Source organism: Macrotis lagotis, chromosome 1 (genome assembly GCF_037893015.1).
Source record: "Macrotis lagotis isolate mMagLag1 chromosome 1, bilby.v1.9.chrom.fasta, whole genome shotgun sequence".
In the NCBI taxonomy this organism is placed as follows: domain Eukaryota; kingdom Metazoa; phylum Chordata; class Mammalia; order Peramelemorphia; family Peramelidae; genus Macrotis; species Macrotis lagotis.
In genome coordinates this window covers 894,948,928-894,970,111 of record NC_133658.1, presented here as the reverse complement: position 1 = coordinate 894,970,111, position 21,184 = coordinate 894,948,928, and the positions used below count along the sequence as shown (strand labels likewise).

The following is a 21,184-nucleotide window of genomic DNA, read 5'->3' as shown; positions in this document are numbered from 1 at the left end:
ACAACAAGCACAATTTATATGCATATCTTTGATTGATATCAGTTATACTTTTCAGTGCTTCCATGAGAGCTAAGGATGTTATCAATTCCATAATATAAATTATAGTTGAGATTTCCCAGTGTGACCAGTGAGTGGGGAGAAAAACAAGCCACAGGCACTCATTTTGGGGGCTGTCTCCAAGATAGGAGCCAATCTCTGTCAGCCCAGACCTTGGGAAAGTGAACTATGGGTTACATCTAAAACCTCCAAGTACCATAAAGTATTAGTGAGTTCTGACACATGTCAATTATGTAGGTTATCAACATTTGCCTTTAGTCTGATTCAAGGAAGGCATCAGGCATAATTATAGTTAATCTGGAAGGCAGGCAGGTAGGAAGGAAAGAAGGAAGGAGGAAGGGAAGGAGGAAAAATGTTAAGAGGGAAGGAAAGGAAGGAAGGAAGGAAGGAAGGAAGAAAAAGGGAGGAAGGGAAGAAGAAAACAAGGAAGGGATAGGATGAAAGGAGGGAGGGAAAAAGAAAGAGGGAAGAAGAGAAGAATGGAGAAAGGAGGAAGGAATGGAGAGAACGAGGGAGGAACAAAGGAAGGAAGGAAGGAAGGAAGGAAGGAAGGAAGGAAGGAAGGAAGGAAGAAAAAGGGAGGAAGGGAGGAAGGAAGGAAGGAAGGAAGGAAGGAAGGAAGGAAGGAAGGAAGGAAGAAAAAGGGAGGAAGGGAGGGAGGGTATGATTTTGAGTTCCAAAAATTCAGGAACCTGACTGAGAGAGATCAATTAAGTCAAACTGACCTAGGTCCCTCCATGAAATGGGGGCTTCAGAGAAACTCATTAATGGGAGAAGGGGCAGGTGGGCCTTGTAGAGGAATATTTCAGGATGAATAGGGTGTAAGGATGGCATGGACAAAGGATGTCATGTACTTAGGAGGTAGGTTAATTTGGATTAGTAGACCGAATTGCACTATATATATATATATATACATATATATATATATATATATATGTATATATATATATATACATATATATATATGTATATATGTATGTATATATATACATATATATGTATGTATGTATGTACGCTTAAAATGCAGTTCTAAGATATTGTAGCCAAAAGTTTTGTACTTGGACTATAAAGCTACCTAGCAAAGAACTTATCTGCTTTGACGAATAAAAATGTTATGCAATGACAATAGAAAGAGTTCATTTGCAAGCAAGAAAATTGTTTCAAAGCTTTTAGAAAATATTTCTGTTAAGTATATTAGAGATTTCCATTGAAATTTTTGGCATAAGTAAAATATTTGGCAAAATTAGCAAGCAAAGTAAACTTTTATCCACCTTTTTACTTGTGACAAATTAATTAGAGGGATCTAAACTAATGAGTTATACTGTACACATTCCTTGATCATGTTCACTCTGCATCCTGGTAACAGCATTTTTTTAAGTATTCATTTTAAAATATTATTTTTTTGTTTTTGGTTTTGATTTCATATGACCTTTATTTCAAATCTCTCTTTCCCCTGACCCTACCGAGAGAGGCATCTTTTACCAAGTATAATAATTTTTTAAGAAGCATGTAAAAATAATTAACCTGACCCATCACCCAAATCTGATGCTACATGAAATGTGCACTTCAAGTCCCCCAGTCTCTGTAAAGAGGAGAGAGAGGTGCATGTATTTTGTCCTCTTTTCTTTGGAGAAAAGTCTGACCAGTGCAATGACAATGTTCATACTCAGTGAATATTTTTACCTTTTGGTTATTGTTCTGGTGATTTCCATTGTCATAGTCACTATATATTATCTTCAGTTTCTGAACTTATCTCTGCACCAGCTAAGAGAAGTTTTCTACTACTCTCTGTATTCTTCATATTCATTATTTCTCATATAATGATAAATACTCCTTTTCCTTCAATCATGCAATTTGTTTAGCCACTCCCAATTATTTTGATACTTATTTCCAATGCTTTTCTCCTAGAAAAAGTGGTACTATGCTTATTTCGGGGACTATTTTTCTGTCTTTGATCTCCTTGGTGCATCTATTCATTGAGAGTAGAATCTCTAGGTCAAAGATAACAACAATAATTTTGTTTTCAGTTGTGTCCAACTCCTTGTGACCCCAATTGGGATTTTCTTAGTAAAGATACTGGAGTGGTTCACCATTTTCTTTTCCAGTTCATTTGGCAGATGAGAAAATGGAAGCAAACAGGGTGAAATGACTTGGTCAGGGTCATACAGTTAGTGTCTGAGGCTAGGTTTGAACTCATTAAGATGATGTTTTTTTAACTTCAATCCTGTTAGTCTATACACTATAGTATCACCCAAAGGCTCTGTGCTTTAGGATAGTTCTCTGGATTAAGGGAGTCCCAGCAGAAAGGATATTAGCTTTACCTATTGGTTCTTTTACAATTTTTGGATTTTTGCAAGGCAAAGGAGTTAAGTGACTTGTACAAGGTCACACAGATAAGTAAATATTAAGTGTCTGAGGTTGTATTTGACTCCAGGGCCAGTCTCTATTCACTGTGCCACCTAGCTTCCCCTACCTATTGACTCTTGCTCTCTATACCTGGGCTCACAGTAACATACTCCCCTAGCATAGGTGCAGCTATCAACAGGTTAATCCTTGTCCCAGGTTCAGGTTTATGCTTAAAGGAAGGTCTGTGGACCCTCCAGAGATGATAGGAAAACCATTCCTTAATAAGTTTGGATGTCAAGAGTAATATGTCAAACAATTAGAATCAGTTCAATGCTAAGCTTCATTGGCAAACAATAGGGAAGAGAGCAAAGGGAGAAAGGGAGAGGGAGAAGGGGACCTGGCTTACAACTCAGACATACATTAAGTAAAACTCATTTAGGGGTGTTGCTATGTTGCAGAGTATAGAGACAGTGGGAGCACTGTGTTTCTATAGGAAGGGAGGATGGGCCGCAAGTGCTCTTCTGAAAGTGGGATATTTTTACCTTGATTTTTGGTGGCCACCTGGAGTTGACTTAATTGCACATAATGTCTTGGGGCATAGGGGATTTTGGGGGATACACAGGTGCAAGGAGACAAACAAACTATTTTGGCAGACAGCTATCCTAACCTCAAAATGATTATTGCCAGGATTTTTCCACAGGTAGATTCCATAAGCTTACAGTCTCTCTTAAGGAGAGACTTAGGAGGGCCTGAAGACCACCAGGCCTAATCTTATAATAATGGTTTCAATGCATTGACTCTATGACCTTCAATTTTCCTTAAGAGGACACAGTGATGATCACCAGGTCAAATCTTATAAGAATAATACCATTCCACATTTGAGCCTTATTAACCTTGATTGAAAATCATCTTGGTGATTAAAGCATTTTCATAGCATTCCTTACTTCTAAGTGAGGGATCTGGCAACTTGAAGAGCTGGGCCTGGCATGCCTTGATAGACAGAGGGCAGGACTTTGGTTCAGGAAGTTTTGGACATCAAATCTCTGAACTTCCTTGCTGTATGACCCGGGGTGGGGGTAGGGGAGTGGAAGCGAATTGCTTTACTTCTACTAATCTCAGTTTATTCTTTTATAAATAGGGTCAATAGCTTCAGCAATACTTGCCTCACAGGTCTTTACCAACTTCAAAATGCCATAGAAATACTGGTCATTATTAATCTATTTTTCTCTTATCTCTTTCTCCCTCTAATTGGCAATGACATTGCACACAGGGGAAATAGAGTCTCAGAGTTGTGAGGCTGGCCTTAAAATGCAGTCCTTGCTGCAGTTAGGATAACTGGGGGAGACGTCAGATCTTAGAAACAGCTCTAGCTTTGGAGGGAGGGACCCAGCGATTTGGTCTCTGTCAGTGAAGGCCTTGGAATCGTCCTTGATGGGCAAACCTCTAATCTCTGCAGAGCAGAGATAACGAGCTACAAGGCCATTTACATAAAGAGAGCTGGGTCTGTGATGGGCAATGTGGGGAAGCTGGCTGGCATGCTAATGGATTCGCATCCAGCTTGCCTTCCCGCCTCCTGCCTCTCTCTCTAACAGCCAGATTTCAAGATCCTGCACTCTCGGTGGGGGAAAAGGATCCTTATCTTCAATAAGTATTTATTAGACACCTCCAGCTTATTGGGGCACAAAGACCTTTCTTCTTAAGAGGAATAGAGGCTTTGGGGGAAAAACAAGAACACCATGGTCCTGGTCCCCTTTGATGATAGGGTGAAACCTAACAAACCTTCTCAGAATCATGATTGGTTATCTATCAATGCCGTGATTGAAGGAAGTGCTCATTTTGATGGTAGAGAAATGAAAATAAAGATGCCATTTTTTTTCCATATAAATTCATCACCACACTGAAACCTACCTATGGGGATCTGTGGACTCTCCAGTTAAGACTATAGATCTACCCTGCTAAATAAATGAATACAAAGTGTGCACTGACTGTGAACCATATAAATTAAGTGGAGAAGATCTACAATAGGGTCTTATATATAGGTGGAGAGGAGAGAAGGGAAGGGGAGAGAAGAGAAGGAGAGGGGAGAGGAGAGGAGAGGAGAGGAGAGGAGAGGAGAGGAGAGGAGAGGGGAGGGGAGGAGGGAGGAGAGGAGAGGAGAGGAGAGGAGAGGAGAGGAGAGGAGAGGAGAGGAGAGGAGAGGAGAGGAGAGGAGAAGGAGGGAGGAGAAGAAGGGAGGGAAGGGAGGGAAGAAGAAGGGAAGGGAAGGGAAGGGAAGGGAAGGGAAGGGAAGGGAAGAAGGGAAGGGAAGGGAAGGGAAGGGAAGGGAAGGGAAGGAAGGGAAGGGAAGGGAAGGGAAGGGAAGGGAAGGGAAGGGAAGGGAAAGGGAAGGGAAGGGAAGGGAAGGGAAGGGAAGGGAAGAGAAGAGAAGAGAAGAGAAGAGAAGAGAAGAGAAGAGAAGAGAAGAGAAGAGAAGAGAAGAGAAGAGAAGAGAAGAGAAGAGAAGAGAGGGGAGGGAAAAGAAGGGGAAGGGAATAGCAAAAATCATGACATATTAAGATTGATCTGAGGACCTAGGAATACTTAGTTTTGAGGGCAGGAAAATAGATGAAGAAAGGGGAGGAGAGAATGGGGAGGGGAGGAGAGGAAGAAGAGAAGAAAGCAACCAGGATGATGATGAGGACATGAAATTAGTAAGAATAGTAAGAAATACTTAGCCTGGAGTGGGGGGAGTGATGGTGTGCCAGTGGGTAAGCAATGATAACTGACTCCCACCTTTTTCAGTACTGTAATATGGAGAAAAGAATCATCCTCTGCTAACTTTGCCCTGGAAGGCAGAACCAGGAATGATGGGTGGAAGTTACAAACAGGTAAATATGACCTTAACATTATGTAAAACCTTTTAGTGAAATCTATCACCAATATGAGCTGGGCTCCTCTCTAGGGGTCTTCAAGCAAGAACCAGACAATCACCTCTGGAAAGGCTGCAGAGAGTTTCTCTGATTTGACTGATTGCCCTCGATGATCACTAAGGACCAGGGACAGTAATCCTTGTGGCTAGGGCAGTTTTTATAGGAGAGATGGCCACTGTTCTAGGACTTAGAGAATAATTGGGAAGATGCAGGTAAGTAGAAGAGAAAAAAAGAGGGTTACAATGCAGAAGTAGGAAGATGGCAATCGTGCTGGGGAGTAGGGGGTATAGCCAGGATGGAGAACAGGCTTTGTGTTCTAGAATCTCAGAGCTTTCCAGGGCGGAGGGGTCTTAGTGATCTCTCAGCTGTCCACCTCATTTGGGAGGAGAGGGAGAAGACGTCATCAGAATGGAGAAACACAAGGATAGTGTTTCCTTCCAGTGGTTCTGTGCCTGGGTCAGAAACACATCTGGCATACTATCCCCCATGCTGGGTGCTGACCTTCAGGAAGGTCATTCACAAGCCTGGGGAAAACATAGAAATAATACCACATTCTACCAGGCTCTTCAGAACCATGGAAAGACAAAATAAGATGAAATGATAGGGTAGAGTGTTTGGTAATTGCTTTTGGCCAGATAATGGCTCATCTCAGGTTTGACAGGAAGCTGCTAATTGACAGAGGAGGTTGAACAGGCAAGCTAAGATCTTATCTTTTGGGGGGGAAAAGACGGGAAGGTTGCTCTTTTTAAATAAAATAATACACAGGGGCCCTACATGAGGCAACTAAGGATGGCCAAGGGGGACTCTGCTACAGTGGCTGGCAAAGGTGTGTTGGAGACAGGCTGTTGTTAAATGATTTTTCCTGTGAAAAATCCTTTGAACATGGGCAGAGTCAATGCTTGATTTATTTTTTCAATAATTGCTGAGACTTAAAAAAGAGATGGTGAAAATATTAATAATGCTTAGATAATTTAAAAGTGTATTGTGTCCCCATGTCTTTCTCTTACAATCCTTGGTTTCCTTTAAGACTTGGCATAGATACTCCTCATTTTCAGAAGCATTTCCTCATGTGTATGTGTTGGCTTCTCCTTCCTTTCTCCCTACCAGGCCATAGAAACACCTGGTAAAAAGGAAGCCCTTTGAGGATAGGGACTGCTTAGTTTTGTCTTTGGATCTTCAGTGTCTTATATAGTAGTTATTTAATAAAAGTCTGCATAACAAAAAACTGAATCCACATTTCACAAGTAGTGTTTCCTGAGTAGGCTGACCAGGATACTGCCACTACCACCCTCTCTGTCATCCTTAAGGGTATCTGTACACAACTCCAAGACTTTCAAAACACTTTACATACCTTATACCCTTTGATCTTATAATAAGTAATCCCTTTGAGGAAGATATCTGAGGCATTGTTCTCCCAGGCACCTGATGAGAAAACTGAAACCCACAGAGGTTAAGTGACTTGTCCAAAGTCACTCAGTCAGGAAATGTCTGTGGCAAAATTTGAATCCAGGATTTCCTGACTACAATTCCAGAATTCAATCACTACCATAGCACACGCCTTTACATAAAAGAGAAATTGCAAAAATAAACTGGGATGCCCAGTCTAGAGAAAATAAGGGCTTTTATACTGAAGTATATTTGACTGTTTTGCTTGGTCTCAGAAGAAGGAACCAGGAATGAAGTTTCAGAGGGGAAGATGTTGAGTTCATAGAAAAATCAGAATAGAATGGAATGTCTCAGGAAGTAGTGAGTTCCCCATTATCAGAGATCTTCAAATGGCAGCTGGCTAGTCATTTGTTGGGAGTGTTGAGTGAATTTCTGTTTAGATATGAGAATCTTCTAAGTTCCCTTTCCAACCTAAGGATCTGTGATTTCATGAGACTTAGTTTTTGGACCAGACTGTAAGAGAGCTCAAATAACAGATCAAGGAAAAATCAGAACCAACAACAGCAATTCTACCCTGTAGGTCAATGGTTCTAAAACTTTTTATTCTCAAAATTACTTCATCCTCTTCAAAATTAAGAAGGACCTCTACCCAGAACACCCATAAGATTTTATAATTATAGATTTGAGTCTGAAAATCTGACTTAAGAGGGGGGCTCAAATCCTACTTCTGACACTATTTCAGAGATGTTGAATATCTCTTTTAATTTCCCTGAGTTTCAGTTTCCTGATATGTAAAATAAGGGCATTGGATTCAATGACCTCTAAAGTCCCTTCCAATTCTGGGATCCATTTTCCCTTATAACAAAGACTTTAAACAAACTTCAAAAATAGCCCTTCCACCTCTGATATACGGGGATTATCTCAAAGTGAACGATGTCTTCTGTTCCTGAAAGGAGACACCACCTGCTTGGTGTGACATTAAGGTACGATGGAAAAGACCCAGTGAACAAAACAATCTTCTCATGTCTAGATGAGCATGGATGTACCATCCAGCTAAATTCTAAAAATTTGAAAAAGCTTTCCTGGCACAAAGGAAGTGATTAATAAATGACTGCTGACTTGACTGTCCTCTGGAAAGATGTCAAATTGTAATTTCCTTTGGGAAGTGTTAACATATTGTGTTGACAATGAATATATTATGAAATACTTATAATTAAATGAAAGGCATCGTAGGAGCATGAGTTTAAAGCTGGAAATATCAGCAGAGAAAATATAGTGCAAACTTCTATAATAAGAAAGCCCCCAGGATACAGCCTGTAACTCCAGACTACCTCAAAGGATTAAGCAAATTCAAATATCATTTGATATTTTTTGGACATTCTGGTGATAAAGGAATTGGTCAATTTCCAGCTTAGTTCTTGTGATTCCAAATCCAATGATCCTTCCACTCTCCTAGGCTGCCTCTGAGAAATGGTCAATGGCTCCAAACATGTTTTGTTTCTTCTGTATTTTGGTGCAATGTTTTGTTTCTTCTTTATGTTTTAGAACCACACAATGGTAAAACTGGAATAGTGTTAGAATTAGATTTAGGAAGATCTGAGTTCCAATGAAATGGAGTGAGGACCAGTTACAAAACAGATTTAGTTTGGTGAGAATGGAATCAATCAGATTCTAGATAATGAGCCCTGAGTCCATCTTGTGCTGCCACATGTATTGTCCTCCATCTTCTTGTTTTTCTATGAATTAAGCATAGAAAGCTAAATATTAGAAGACATCTATTGTTTAATAAATGCCATTGGAAGAAATGAGCATTTTTTAATTTTGGGAAAAGAAAGATTCTGCAACCTACTTTCCTCCCTTCTAACTTGACTGGAGTTCAATATTCCCTTCTCCCATCTTGGAAAACCCTTAATCTTTCCTCCACTTACAAATGAGTTTACATAATTTTGTATCTTGCTTTCTTTTAATTAATTGGTCTTATTTGATTGTTTTCAATACATACAAATCTCACTTTGTATTAAGAATCTTTGGACTGACTGGAGAGTCTATCGACCCATTTATTATGACTATTTTTAAAAATTTGGTTTTAGACACTTACTAGCTGTGTGACCCTGGCCAAGTCCTTTTGGGAAGAGCACTGCCCTCAGGCAGGAGAGCTTTACTCAAGAATCTGTAAACATATTTTCCCAGGACAAAAATCAAGACAATCCTGCCCTCAAAAAACAAACTCAACTAGGGGAGGGCTAAGACATGTATACAGTTAATTAAAAAAAGAGAATATCAGAAAGATGGAAGCCCCAAATAAAAACCATCAGAAAAACAGCAAGGATAGCCACTGAGTCAAGATCTTAAGAGTATTTTTTAGACCTGGTGATGGTGGCAGGAAATGCCCTTTTCAGAGGAAGAGGTGAGAGAAGAAACGCCAAGCTTATCCTATAAGCTAGTGAGTCAGTTTGGCCTGAAGCAAAAGCGAAAGCCCATGAAGGAGGAATGAAGATGAGATCTTTCAAACAGCGGGATGCAGCCAGACTATTCAAGGCTTCTCATTTTCATAATCTCATTTATTTCTCCTGTGAAGCTACTGTCATAACATTTGCTCTACAAAAGATAATATTTTCAAGAGAATAAAATTCAACTGTACAGCCCTCCCCAGATGTTTCCCTATTAGCCCAGCGGGTAAGTTCTTCTGTATTCTGGGGGAGATACTGAGAATGTGGATTTAATAGCTAGCCTCAGAAGTAATGATGAGGCACTCCAATCAGTTCAAAGCACATGTATTAAACACCTACTGTATGCAAAGTACCATGCCAGGTGATGATCGTGTTTTTCTTTCGTGATATCAGGGAGGCCATGCCATGACAAGCACATGAATTACATTTGAGCGAGGGGGTCACCAGTCTCACTTTCTCCTCTAGAGATATTTGGGTCCAGTGGTCAGATATGAATCAGGATGACTGAAAATGGCCCTGAATGGGAGGTGATCAGGGTTAATGACTTGCCCAGGGTCACACAGCTAATAAACATCAAGTGTTTGAAGCTAGAATCAAACTCAGATCTTCCTGATTCCAAGGTCAGTGTTCTATCCACCTAGCTGCCTTACAGTACCAAGCACAGGTAGAGACAAAGACAAAAAGAAAATTATATATGTATATATATATATATATATATATATAAATATATATATATACACACACACACACACACATATATATATATATATATATATATATATATATATATATATATATATATATAATCCCTGCCCTCAATGGGCTTACATTCTATGGGTTTGGGGGAACAATATAATAAAAAAGTGTAAGTATTGGGTCAAAACACATTTCAGACTTTATTCTACTTGGTTTTGAATGGCCCAGAGAAGAGATGGAGAATTTAAAAATGAAGGAAATGACCCTTCTAGAGGGTAATTGGTCAGAGGAAAGAGTTTGGCTGGAGCCTTGGGTCAAGATTCTGCTTCATGGAAGATGAAAAGCCTTAGAACTGAGGCCCAGAGGGAAAAGACCAAGGGAGACTCCTGCTGATTTCAAGATGAAGGTCCTTACTATGGTAAAGACAAGATTTGGAGTGGGGCAGACTATCCTGCCAGCTATACCCCATTGTAAGTTCAAATGTAAGGAGGATGATATCTTCTGTCTTGATATGTCAAATGTAAGGGTGCAGACCCTTTGAGAGAATAAAAAGATACTGAAGAAAGAGGGATCCAAGCCAGTTTGGTACTAAATACAGGTTTATTATGGTTCCTTAGGTTAACTGAGTTGTTTAGGAGAATTTTACTCATGAGACCCAGTTCTTGGGAAACAGAATGCTGTGATGGATCCCTGCACCCCTGTCTAAGCCAAATGAAGTGTTATCTAGAAGGCAGAGGGCCAGGGATGACTTACGGTCATATGCTAGTGTTCCCATGGGATAGTTGAAGTTTCTTTTGCTATTTACTCAAAGTAGTTTACATGGAGGTGACATTCCTAGACTATGACCTACTTCTATACAACTCTCTCTTTTAAGAAAAAAAATCATTTCAGGACCTTGCACCAAAGTTTTAACAGAGATGGAAATTAGAGACTGGAGGCGATGGTGAGTATAACACAGCCCCTTAAGCTCAATTGGATGCTTGAGCAGGAGATCATTGGGAAGGGTCCAACTGAAAGCATGTCCTCCCCTCCAAGGCACAAGTACTGCCTCAAGGTTGGTACATTGGGGTCATCTGAAAATGACAATTTTTTCAGGGTTTTGTTTTTTTTTAGAGGCAATGGGGTTAAGTGGCTTGCCCAAGGTCACACAGCTAGGTAATTATTAAGTGTCTGAGTCCAGATTTGAACTCAGGTTCTCCTAACTCCAGGGCTGGCTGGAGCTCTATCCACTGTGCCACCTAGCTGCCCCCCTCATTTTTCAGGGTTTTAAAGGAAAGAAGAATTATGGAGAAATTATGAATCAAAGAACAGTTTGCTTAATATTATTGTTACACTCAACAGAAATGACGAGTTGGAGTTTCTCATCTTAAGTTAGAAATGATGAGAGAGACCTGATTTGAGACATAAAAAACATATCAAGAAGGGATAGAGTTTGGGGAGAGAGATATCAGAGATCAAAAGAGAAGATATAATAACCTTCAGAAGTGAGATGTAAACTACAGAGACAGAGTAAGATCAGAGTGTCCCTTGATGCTTGAAAGAAACAGAGTAGAGGATGCTTAGAGAAGAAAAACATATGCTTAGGATGGGCCGCTAATTAAGGATGACTGCAGGCAGGTGAGTTATGGAATTGTGTCTGAGAGCTCATTGGGGGGAGAGTATTGTCGCTTGGAGAAAAGAGAATCCTGCTGGTACAATAGCTGGTTGGGCTGACCTTTATGGCTCTTTCACACCATCTACAATTTGTGAGCTGAATAAAGACAGACAGAACGTCCAGCAGATCTGAGAAGTCCAACAGTCCTGTAGCTGCTGGAAGTTCAGTGAAGAAAGTAGAATCCAGATCTGAGGAGTTCCATACTTCACCGGCTTAAGGGAATTTTTTGTCATTGAAATAGCTTAATTTTGAGTCTGTGCTTTGCCAAGACAAACACATGGAAAGCCATAGACCCTAGATTCAGAACTGTTGCTTCACAAGTGTTTAAGGTTGCTGTTTATTAAAATAAAAACACTTTTAAGGTCTAAGAATAGCAGCTTAGTCCGACAGAACAATGAGAAGACAGAGGAAGAACAGATTATATAGGGTTCAAATGATTCCCTAAAGAGATCCCAGACATTCAGGTTTATAGTCATTAGAGTTGTGAGTTGTTACAGGTACATGCATTTCTCTCTTCATGGACCCTATTTCTGAGTGTACCCAATGTCCCTAATGTGTATAGGCTGAGGCCAGGATTATGGGTGGATTGAACCATTTGGGAACCATTTACAAGAGGGATATTAAAGGGAATTTTATTCCCATGAAATAGAACCCAAAGCATTTTCAGCTTCGGATCAGGGTCCAGACCTCCAAGACGAAGACACTCTACCTACCACAGTAGCTCGATATCTGCTACATAGCCTTATAAAGTTGCCTAAAGAGCTAAGAGGCTAACATGCGCAGGATCACAAGAACCAGTCAGAGGAGCTAGGTCACAAGATTCAGGTCTTCCTAGTTCCAAGTCTGACTGTAATCATGCTCCTTGTTAATCAACAATAGTACAGAACTCATTGATGTTGGGTGGGTATAAATAAACCACAATATCACTGATGATGATGAGTGGTAAGGAAGATGGGGCATGAAAACATCACTTGGGAAGTACATGAGCAGAAGAGGAACTGATCATTAATAAGCAGTCCAAGAGCTACACTGGTACCCATGGAATCATTCAAGAGCAACCAATCTTTCCAGAACATTGGGTTCATCTTCTGTGGGGAATTTATGGAAGGGCCATAGTCATTTGACTATGACAGTTGGTAGCATAACAGAATATGTGACTTGGAGACAGGAAGTTCTGAATTCAAATCCTGTCATGGGTACTTAAGTGTGACCAAAACTTAGCTTCCTTATCTGTAAAATGGGGGTAAAATAGCACTATCCTCAAGGGACTGTTGTGAGGATCGAAAAGGTTGTTTTGTAAATCTAAAAATGCCATAGCAATGATTTTTCTAAGTGTTCCAGAGGGTGGTTTATACCAAAGGAGGGGGTATTCACATCTTCATGGATTTGGAGGTGGAAAATAATTCATCAGCCTAATAATCCAAACCCTTTATTTCCTAGATGAGAAAACTGAGGTACAGAGAGAATCGAGTAACCCAAGGTCATATAATTTTATCATTCATTGAAAACACTGAAGGAAATGAAGTATATACTATCCTGCATCATAGATGATGATGATAGTGCATGGATAAAGCATTGGATTTGAAGTTGGGAAGATCTGAGTTCAAATCTGACCTTAGTTACTGTGTGTGACCTTGAACACGTCACTTCACTCTGCTTCAATTTCTTCATCTGTAAATGAGCCAAAGAAGGAATTGGCAAACCATTCTAATGTCTCTGCCAAGAAAAACCTCAAAAAGATCATGTAGACTCAACAACAAAAATGAATAGTAATAGTGTTACTCAGCATCAGGAACCTTAGACATAGAGCTATAAAGAACATATGATATAGCCCCTTCACTTATAGGTCATAGGATCATAGGATCAGAGAAAATGAAAGGGACCCATCTATACAACCCCCTTCATTTTACAGATGAGAGTATGTATTGGAGCCCAGCATTTTGCCTGAGGTCACAAGGGCTTGGATTCCCATTAAGTCTCTTGGACTTGAAACCCAGAGTTCTTCACTTCCACCAACTAGAAAGCTCTTTGTCTCCATCACTCTCAGTCTCCTGTGATGAGCCCTTTAGGTGCTTAGGGCAGGTAGAGTAAAGAGTTCAAAAATGAGAAATGGACTCCGCTTTCAGAAATACTGGCAAATATGTTAAATCTCATTCAAGGCGTCATCACATTAAGAAGTAATCATAACATACCTATCAGAATGACTAAGGTGACAAAAAAGGAAAATGATCAACATAAGAGAGGATATGGGAAACTTGGGACATTTCATGCACTGTTGGTGAAGTTATGAACTGATCCGACAATTCTGGAGAGCAAACCATACTCAAAGATCAATTAAACTGATCCTACGCTTAACCTAGCAATACCAAAACTAAGCCTATATCCAAAAGAAATCATAAAAAAGTGGGGAAAGTATCACATGCTCAAAAAAATTTACAGCAGCTCTTTCTGAAGTGATAAAGAATTGGAAATTGAGAGGAAGCCCATAAATTGGGGATTGGCTGAACAAATTGTGAGATATGAATGTTATGGAATACTCTTGTTCTACAAAAATCCATGAATGGTCAGACTTTAGAGAAGCATGGAAAGGATTACATGAAATGATGTTGATGAAAGGAGCAGAACCAAGAGAACATTGTACACATTAAAACAACTAAATTGTGAGTTAATCAGTTTTGATGCAACTCCTCTCAGCAGTTCAATCTAGAGCAACCTGCTATATAGACAATGCCATCCATATCCAAGAAAAAAAAATAATCCATAGAATCTGAATATATACTCTGTTCCCTATTTTAGAACTTCTTTTATGTTTTTACTTCCTTAGCTTTCTTTTCCCCCTTAGTCCTAATTCTTCTTTCACAAAAAGACTAAATGTATAAATATGTTAAACACAAATGTGCATGTACAACTTTTAAGGGGAGAAGGGAAGGAGGGTGGTTTGCAAATGTTGAAATTGAAATGTTGAATGTTGAAAAGATACCATAGCATAAAATGGAAATATAACTAAAATATCAATGAAAAAAAGTATTTGCTTTAAAAAAAGGGAAAAAAAAGAATCCTAACAAGAATTTACAACTTTAATCATTGCTGTGATAAATTATTAGTCCAGAGGACAGAAGATGAAACACCACTCATCTCCTGTTCAAAAAGGTGCTAAATACTTTAAGAGAGACATGCATTTTTATGACCAGTCAAATGGGGGTTTTATTTGGCTGCCTTTATGGATGTATGTTTATGATGGGAGTTTAATGATTATATATTGCTGTTTTTGTATAATTGGAGGACTGGTGATTGGAAAGAGAGATTATAAATGTATGAGAAAATAAAATTATTTTTAAAATCCAATAATATTCATCTCAGTAATGAGAACAAGTTCATTTAGAGATCATGCAATATGTTACTTAGATACCAGACAGGATAAAAATATTAGTCAGAAAATGAGTGATTGGAAAATATGTGACCTATTTGTTGAATGTCAAACTGGTCTCTCTGACTTCTTGGTTATTCAGCCTAGAAGGTAAAGGGTGAAGCAGAGAAATGTCAATGTCTTGTTGTTTTTTGCATGTGTGTGTGTGTGTGTGTGTGTGTGCACATGCATGTACATGTGAGTGTTGGTTTGAAGAAGAGTTTGTCCCATTCAGGAATTCCATCCTCCATCCCAACAAGAGGGGATGACTTCCATTTTGTGCTCAGTTTCTATCATTAAAAAGGGAGTGTTTAAAAGCGGGAGATAATGGGAGCGACTAGGTGGCACAGTGGATAAAGCACTGGCCCTGGAGTCAGGAGTACCTGGGTTCAAATCCGGTCTCAGACACTTAATGCTTACCTAGTTGTGTGGCCTTGGGCAGGCCACTTAACCCCATTTGCTTTGCAAAAAAAATAAAAGTGGGAGATAATTATCTGCTGTATTAGAGACATTTCCTATGGAATCCTAGGACCAGCTTAGTCCTTGGGAGGCTGGAAGAGGGGACAGGGAGTGAATATCTGGGTACTGGGGCTGGTGGGCAAATGGAAGCATTATCATCCCTTTCATTGCAGCACACTCTCGCCCTCTGCTGATTAGTCTGATAGGTGCAGACTCAAGGAAATAGGCTTATAGGATCATCAGATCCTTTTTTTTTAAACAGATGTAAAGTTGAAAGGGAAATCACTGTAATACCTCTGACAGATGGGTTTCAAGAGGTAATCCATTCCAACTTTGGATAGTTGTAATTGTTAGGAAGTTTTTCTTTTTTCTAGTAATTTTTTTTTCAATTAAATCATTTATTTTTTCTTTGTATACCATCTTCTCCTTCCACTCAAAACAAAATTAGGAAAAACGAAATCTTTATAACAAATACATATATAGTTTCATTAAACAAATCCATGCACTGGTCATGTCCAAAACTGTACCTTTAATTCTACATCTTGATTTTTAAGAAGTTTCCCTTGACCTCAATCCTGAATCTGCCTCTAAATATTGTTCCTTGACTCTGTCTTCTGGGGCAGACCATGTCAACCCTTCCTCCACCTGATATCTTTCAAATGCTTGAAGACCGATCATTGATATCCTTAATCATCCCTTCTCCAAGCAAAATGTTCCCAGTTGTTTGGTAGATCCTCATCTGGCATGGATTTTTTATTATGGTGGTTGCCCTCCTTTAAACACTTACAAATTACTAATACCATTCCTCAAGAGAGACCCCAAGAATTTCAGCTGAGGTGGAATTCTGGTAGAATACATTGGGATTATTACCTCCTTACTCTTGAAAGCCCTGCCTTTCTCAAAGCAACCCTCAATGGGTGATGACTCTTTATATTAATGTCTCATACTGGGCTTGCCTCCCACAATGGCAAAGTGGAGAGAAAGAATCCTGGGTCTAGAAGTCTTTGGAACTATGTTCAAATGCTACATATGACATTTACTTGGCCAAGTATGACCATGGGTACTTTAAGTCATTTAATCTCATTTATCATCATGAATGTGGCATGTTGGAAAGATGAACATGCTTGGAGTCCAATAACCATTTTGAATCCTGATTCTGAAACTATCAAGGAGAATGACTCTAGACAAACCATTTAATTGCAATGAGCTTCAGTTTTTTCATCTGTTAAAAAAAAAAAAAGGTTGAGCTAAATGCTCTTTCAGGTACCTTGCAGCTCTGACCCCAGTGTCCTCCAGACATACCTGAGGCAATGATGGCTAAAGAGAGGTAGGCAATGGCTTCTTTGGTGTATGTATCCCCTTGTTTATTCTTCAGGATTGTCACCGCCCTTGAATGACAGTGTGTTTGCAGTAGCTTCCGATCCTCCTCTTTGAAGATCTCCATGATTGGCTGAAGGCAGGAGGTGTCCCCAATCTGGATAACTTTCTTTATCAGCTGAATAAGACGAGGGAAGCAAAGGAGAGTTATCCTCACAGGAACGGGTTTGGGAGACTGATATACAAGCTTTTAAAACTCCCTAAAACAAAGCCTCATTTGTCATCCAAGGTCCTCCAGGCTCTGATCTCATCCTACCTCTCCAGTCTCCATATTACACAGGATGCCAGTTGGTGATTGATGGGACTAGAAATCATGATGGATTTCTGGATCCCTCATTCAAATGAAACTTCTAAGCAAAAGCTAAATGAACATTTTGGGGGGAGAAGGGAGATGTGGCTGATGCAGGAATTCTTACCCACATTTGATTTAACCAACAAGGATCAAAGGGACATAAAACTCAGAATTAGTCCAATTCCTTTCCCATTTTACAGATGGGTAAACTGAGACTCAGCAAGGCTGAGTGATTTGTCCAAAGCCACATGGATAGGATAAAAAGATTATAGAACTAAAACTGAAAACACCCTTAGAAGTGATCTAAGTCCCTCTTACTCCTTAGTTTACAGAGAAGGAAACTGAGGCCTAGAGAAGCTAAGGGACTTGATAGAAGACACCCACATTATAGTAAGTAATAGAGAAAGAATGTGAACCCATGTCTTCTGACTTCAGAAGCAACGACTTTTCCCTTCCAACTCTGAATTTCCAACTTTGATTCAATTAGGTGGCTCAGCGGTTAGAAGCACTAGGCCTGGAGTCAGGCAGATCCACATTCATAGCTAGCTTTAGTCATTTATTACATTGGACATATTAGGCTAAGGGTGATGGAATCTGTTGGACTTCAGAATTGGCAAAAGACACTTACAAACCACTTGTTTCTGTTTTCCTCAGTTTCCTCATCTGTAAAATGGAGATAAAAACAGTATCCACCTCACAGAGTTGTTGTAAGGATGGAATAAGGTGATATTTGGAAAGCCTTAAGCACATCAAAGGAATTTAATGAATCTTTCCTTTTTACCTTGTTACTCACTTCCCTTCTAGGCTTCCCCCGTTTTCATTTGAAAAATAAATTTAAAAAATAAAAAACTTACCTATCATCAAACAACAAAGAAAATTCAGTTGACAAAATGCTTTTATTTCAGGATTCCTGAATATCCAGTTTCTCTAGAATGACTCAACACACCACCATTTGATTTATAAGCAGCTTTTTAAGAATTTGGGGACTTGAATCCTAAGCTTGACTCTAGTACTAATTTCATGTGAGATCTTGAATGAATCACATGAACCCCCAGGACCTCAGTTTACCATCTTTATAACTGGAGATAATGAGCCGGACTCAAGGTGGGATTAGATGTTCTAGAAGACATGGCCAACCTTGAATCCAATTATACCTAGTCCTAAAGTTTCTCATCATATCCACCTGTACACAACTCTTTGTCCTAATCTCAGTCTCAAGCTCCTAGGCTGGAAGTTTCAGGGTCAGGGAATCCCTCTTCTCTGATAGATGCTCAGATGAATTCCCTTCCTTCCATCCATCCATGTAGGATGAATTTTCCTTTTAAGGACCAGATAACTGGATAACTCAGAGGTAACTCAGTTGCAGGACACTCTAAGACTTCCTAACCCTCAATTCAGACAGTCAGACACTTTTGATAGGATATATCACAGCAGATGAAATATAGAAGCAGAAGATTCCAGATGTCTTTTTTTTAAAGACAGATGTCAGAGATTCAAAAAAGATAGGAAACAAATGCCACTCTTTGCACTATATTATTTTGGGGGAAAGTATGGTTATTTTTCATAAAGAATTCACAGGTTTATCATTGTTATCAGAAATTAATTAGCAAATAACTATTTTAAAACTATCAATTTTAATTTAAAATATAGTAAATATGAATATTTATGATCAAAAGCTGTATTGGGGTACTCAATAATTTTTAATTATGTAAAGGGGGTTCTGATTTGCAAACATTTGTTAAACAACATTTTCCACTAATTTTTGTTTGTTTTAGAAAATATAGTTATTTCCTCCAAAATTTATTCTTCATGTTAGCATGTTATTTATTATTATATTAAATCACTGAGTAAATAAAAATTAAAATTATCAGAAAATTTAAATTAAATTGAATTAATTAAAATTTAATTGTTTTAATAAAAACATTTTATTTTTTAAGAATTATCAATAAATATTGATAAATATTACCCATATAAACAAAGCTCTTTGGGATGCTCAATAATTTTTAAGAGTGTAAAGTGTTCTGAGACCGGCAAGTTTGGGAATCACTGGTCTAACAGATGGAGTCCAAGAGTGGTGGAGAACAGGAATTAGTGCCATCTTTGTAGAAGGTATATGGTATTATATTGTGCATAAAATCACTCCAGTATCATCTGCCAAGAAAACCCAATGGAGTCATGAAGAGTAGACATGACTGACCAACCATTGAACATACAAAGAACTACAGAACTATTTGTACCCTTAGACACTTTTCTTTGGTATCTGTTCAGTTCTGGGCATCAGAGTGTAAGAAGGGCACTGAAATTTGGAAGATCTATAAGACATAAGGATAGTGAAAGGTATGGAGTCCATGGTACATGAATATTATTTAGTGTGCCAAAGTTTAGACTGAAGAAAAGACTTTGGGAAAGAGGTGGAAGCTGGAAGCATCTGAAGGGCTGACCAGTGAAGAAAGGATTACTCTGACATGCTTGACCCCAGAAAATCAAACCAGAATCCAGAGGTAGAAGGTGGTGAAGATGCCAATCTCCCAAAATGAAAAGGACTGCATAGAGAAAGTATATGGGTTCTAGCTTTTAGAAGTCTTAAGCAAAAGTTGGCTATGCATTTCTGGAGATTTTGGAAGGGAGATTCTAGGTTAGGTATGGCTTGGGCTAGATGGAGTCTGAGGCTCCTTCTAATTCTGAAATTGTGTAAGGACAGTTTTTCTTTGTCTCCTGGATAGAATGTATGCTCCTTGAGATCAAGGAATTGTCTCTCTTTTATCTTCATGTCCCTAATACTTAGTGAGTGGGAGTGGAAGCTTGAGGTACTAAGTAAAAGACTGTCAATTCATTAGTTAAAGGAAATTTATATACTTTTCAAAACCAAACTATTAATGGAAGTTGGCTATTTTCTGCCATTTTGTTATCTTTGTTGCCATCCTTATATATGTAAATGCACTATTTGTATTTACTCATCTTTATTATTTACTAAATTTACATTTTATATAGGAGAATGGAATCAGATACAACCTCTGGAGACACTTTGTGTTTTGTCACATTTGATGCTGAACCCTCCCCAGGTCTGTCAATGAGGCCAGGCACTGCTATCATGCTTCCCCTGGAGAAATGGATTACAGATACTAATAGAATATAACAATGATAATAGTAACTACTATTTATATTGCTTTACGACTGACATTGCAAAATTGTCTCTGAGAGACAGGGGTTATTAGTCTCATTTTATATATGAAACCGAGGACATAAAGGTTAAGCAAGTTGTTCACATGTGTGTATAAATGTACATATATGCACATGCATATACATGCATACACATGTGTGGTTTTAGACACTAGTAATGTAATATTTATGTCTGGCTGTTTATCTATCCCATCCATCCATCCATCCATCCATCCATCCATCTATCTGTTTATCCATCCATCCATCTGTCCATCCATCTTTCTATCTATATATGCATATATACATGAATGGATAGATAGAAAAATAGATAATATGTAGATATGTATACATATGTATAGAATATATATATATATCTCCTATATACATTTGAGGGTGGCTAGATTAGGAAGATGGAACAGGGGGAAATGATATATTAACAATTTAATTTCCCTTGTGGGACTTTTTCTAGTAAGACCTGAATGCACCCTCTGCTGGCTAATATAATTCCTGCACCCAGCCTTTCACCTGGACTGGTCAGAGCTGGGGTCACCGGAGGCAGACCATTTAAGTTGATGAATCACACACTTTAGAGCTAGAAGTGATCTCAGAGTAAATCGTGTCCAACGCCCTCATTTTACTGAGGTGGAAACTGGGTTCAGAGTACTTACACCAGGTCACAATATTGGAATATGCGCCAAGGATAAAGTGAACTGCACATTTTGGGAACATGTCAAAGAAGACCAAAGCTCAAAGGCTTTTGATCTCTGGAGGGCCTGCCTTAAGACACATAGAGCTGATTCAGTGACCCTGGCTCAAAGTTTGCCTCTTTCCCCCTCCATCTCCCCCAATCCTTCTTCCTCCCTGAATATCAAAGCTTGAAGAGATTCATGCTGTCCCTTTATACTGATGGGGAACCTAAGAAAGATATAGATGCTCAAACTCTCATACCTGGACCCCACTGCCTGCTTTCCCTTAGTCATGATGCCCTATTTC

At 39.0% G+C, this 21,184-nt stretch overlaps 1 protein-coding gene across 1 annotated transcript in view; it reads right to left on the bottom strand.

The window, feature by feature from the left end:
• Positions 1–21,184, bottom strand: part of TTC34 (tetratricopeptide repeat domain 34) — a 61,253-nt gene that overhangs the window by 28,334 nt on the left and 11,735 nt on the right. Inside the window, exon 5 of the mRNA XM_074192405.1 lies at positions 16,666–16,858. Within this exon, the coding sequence (XP_074048506.1) occupies positions 16,666–16,858 (193 nt within the window). The remainder of the gene's footprint in view (positions 1–16,665; positions 16,859–21,184) is intronic.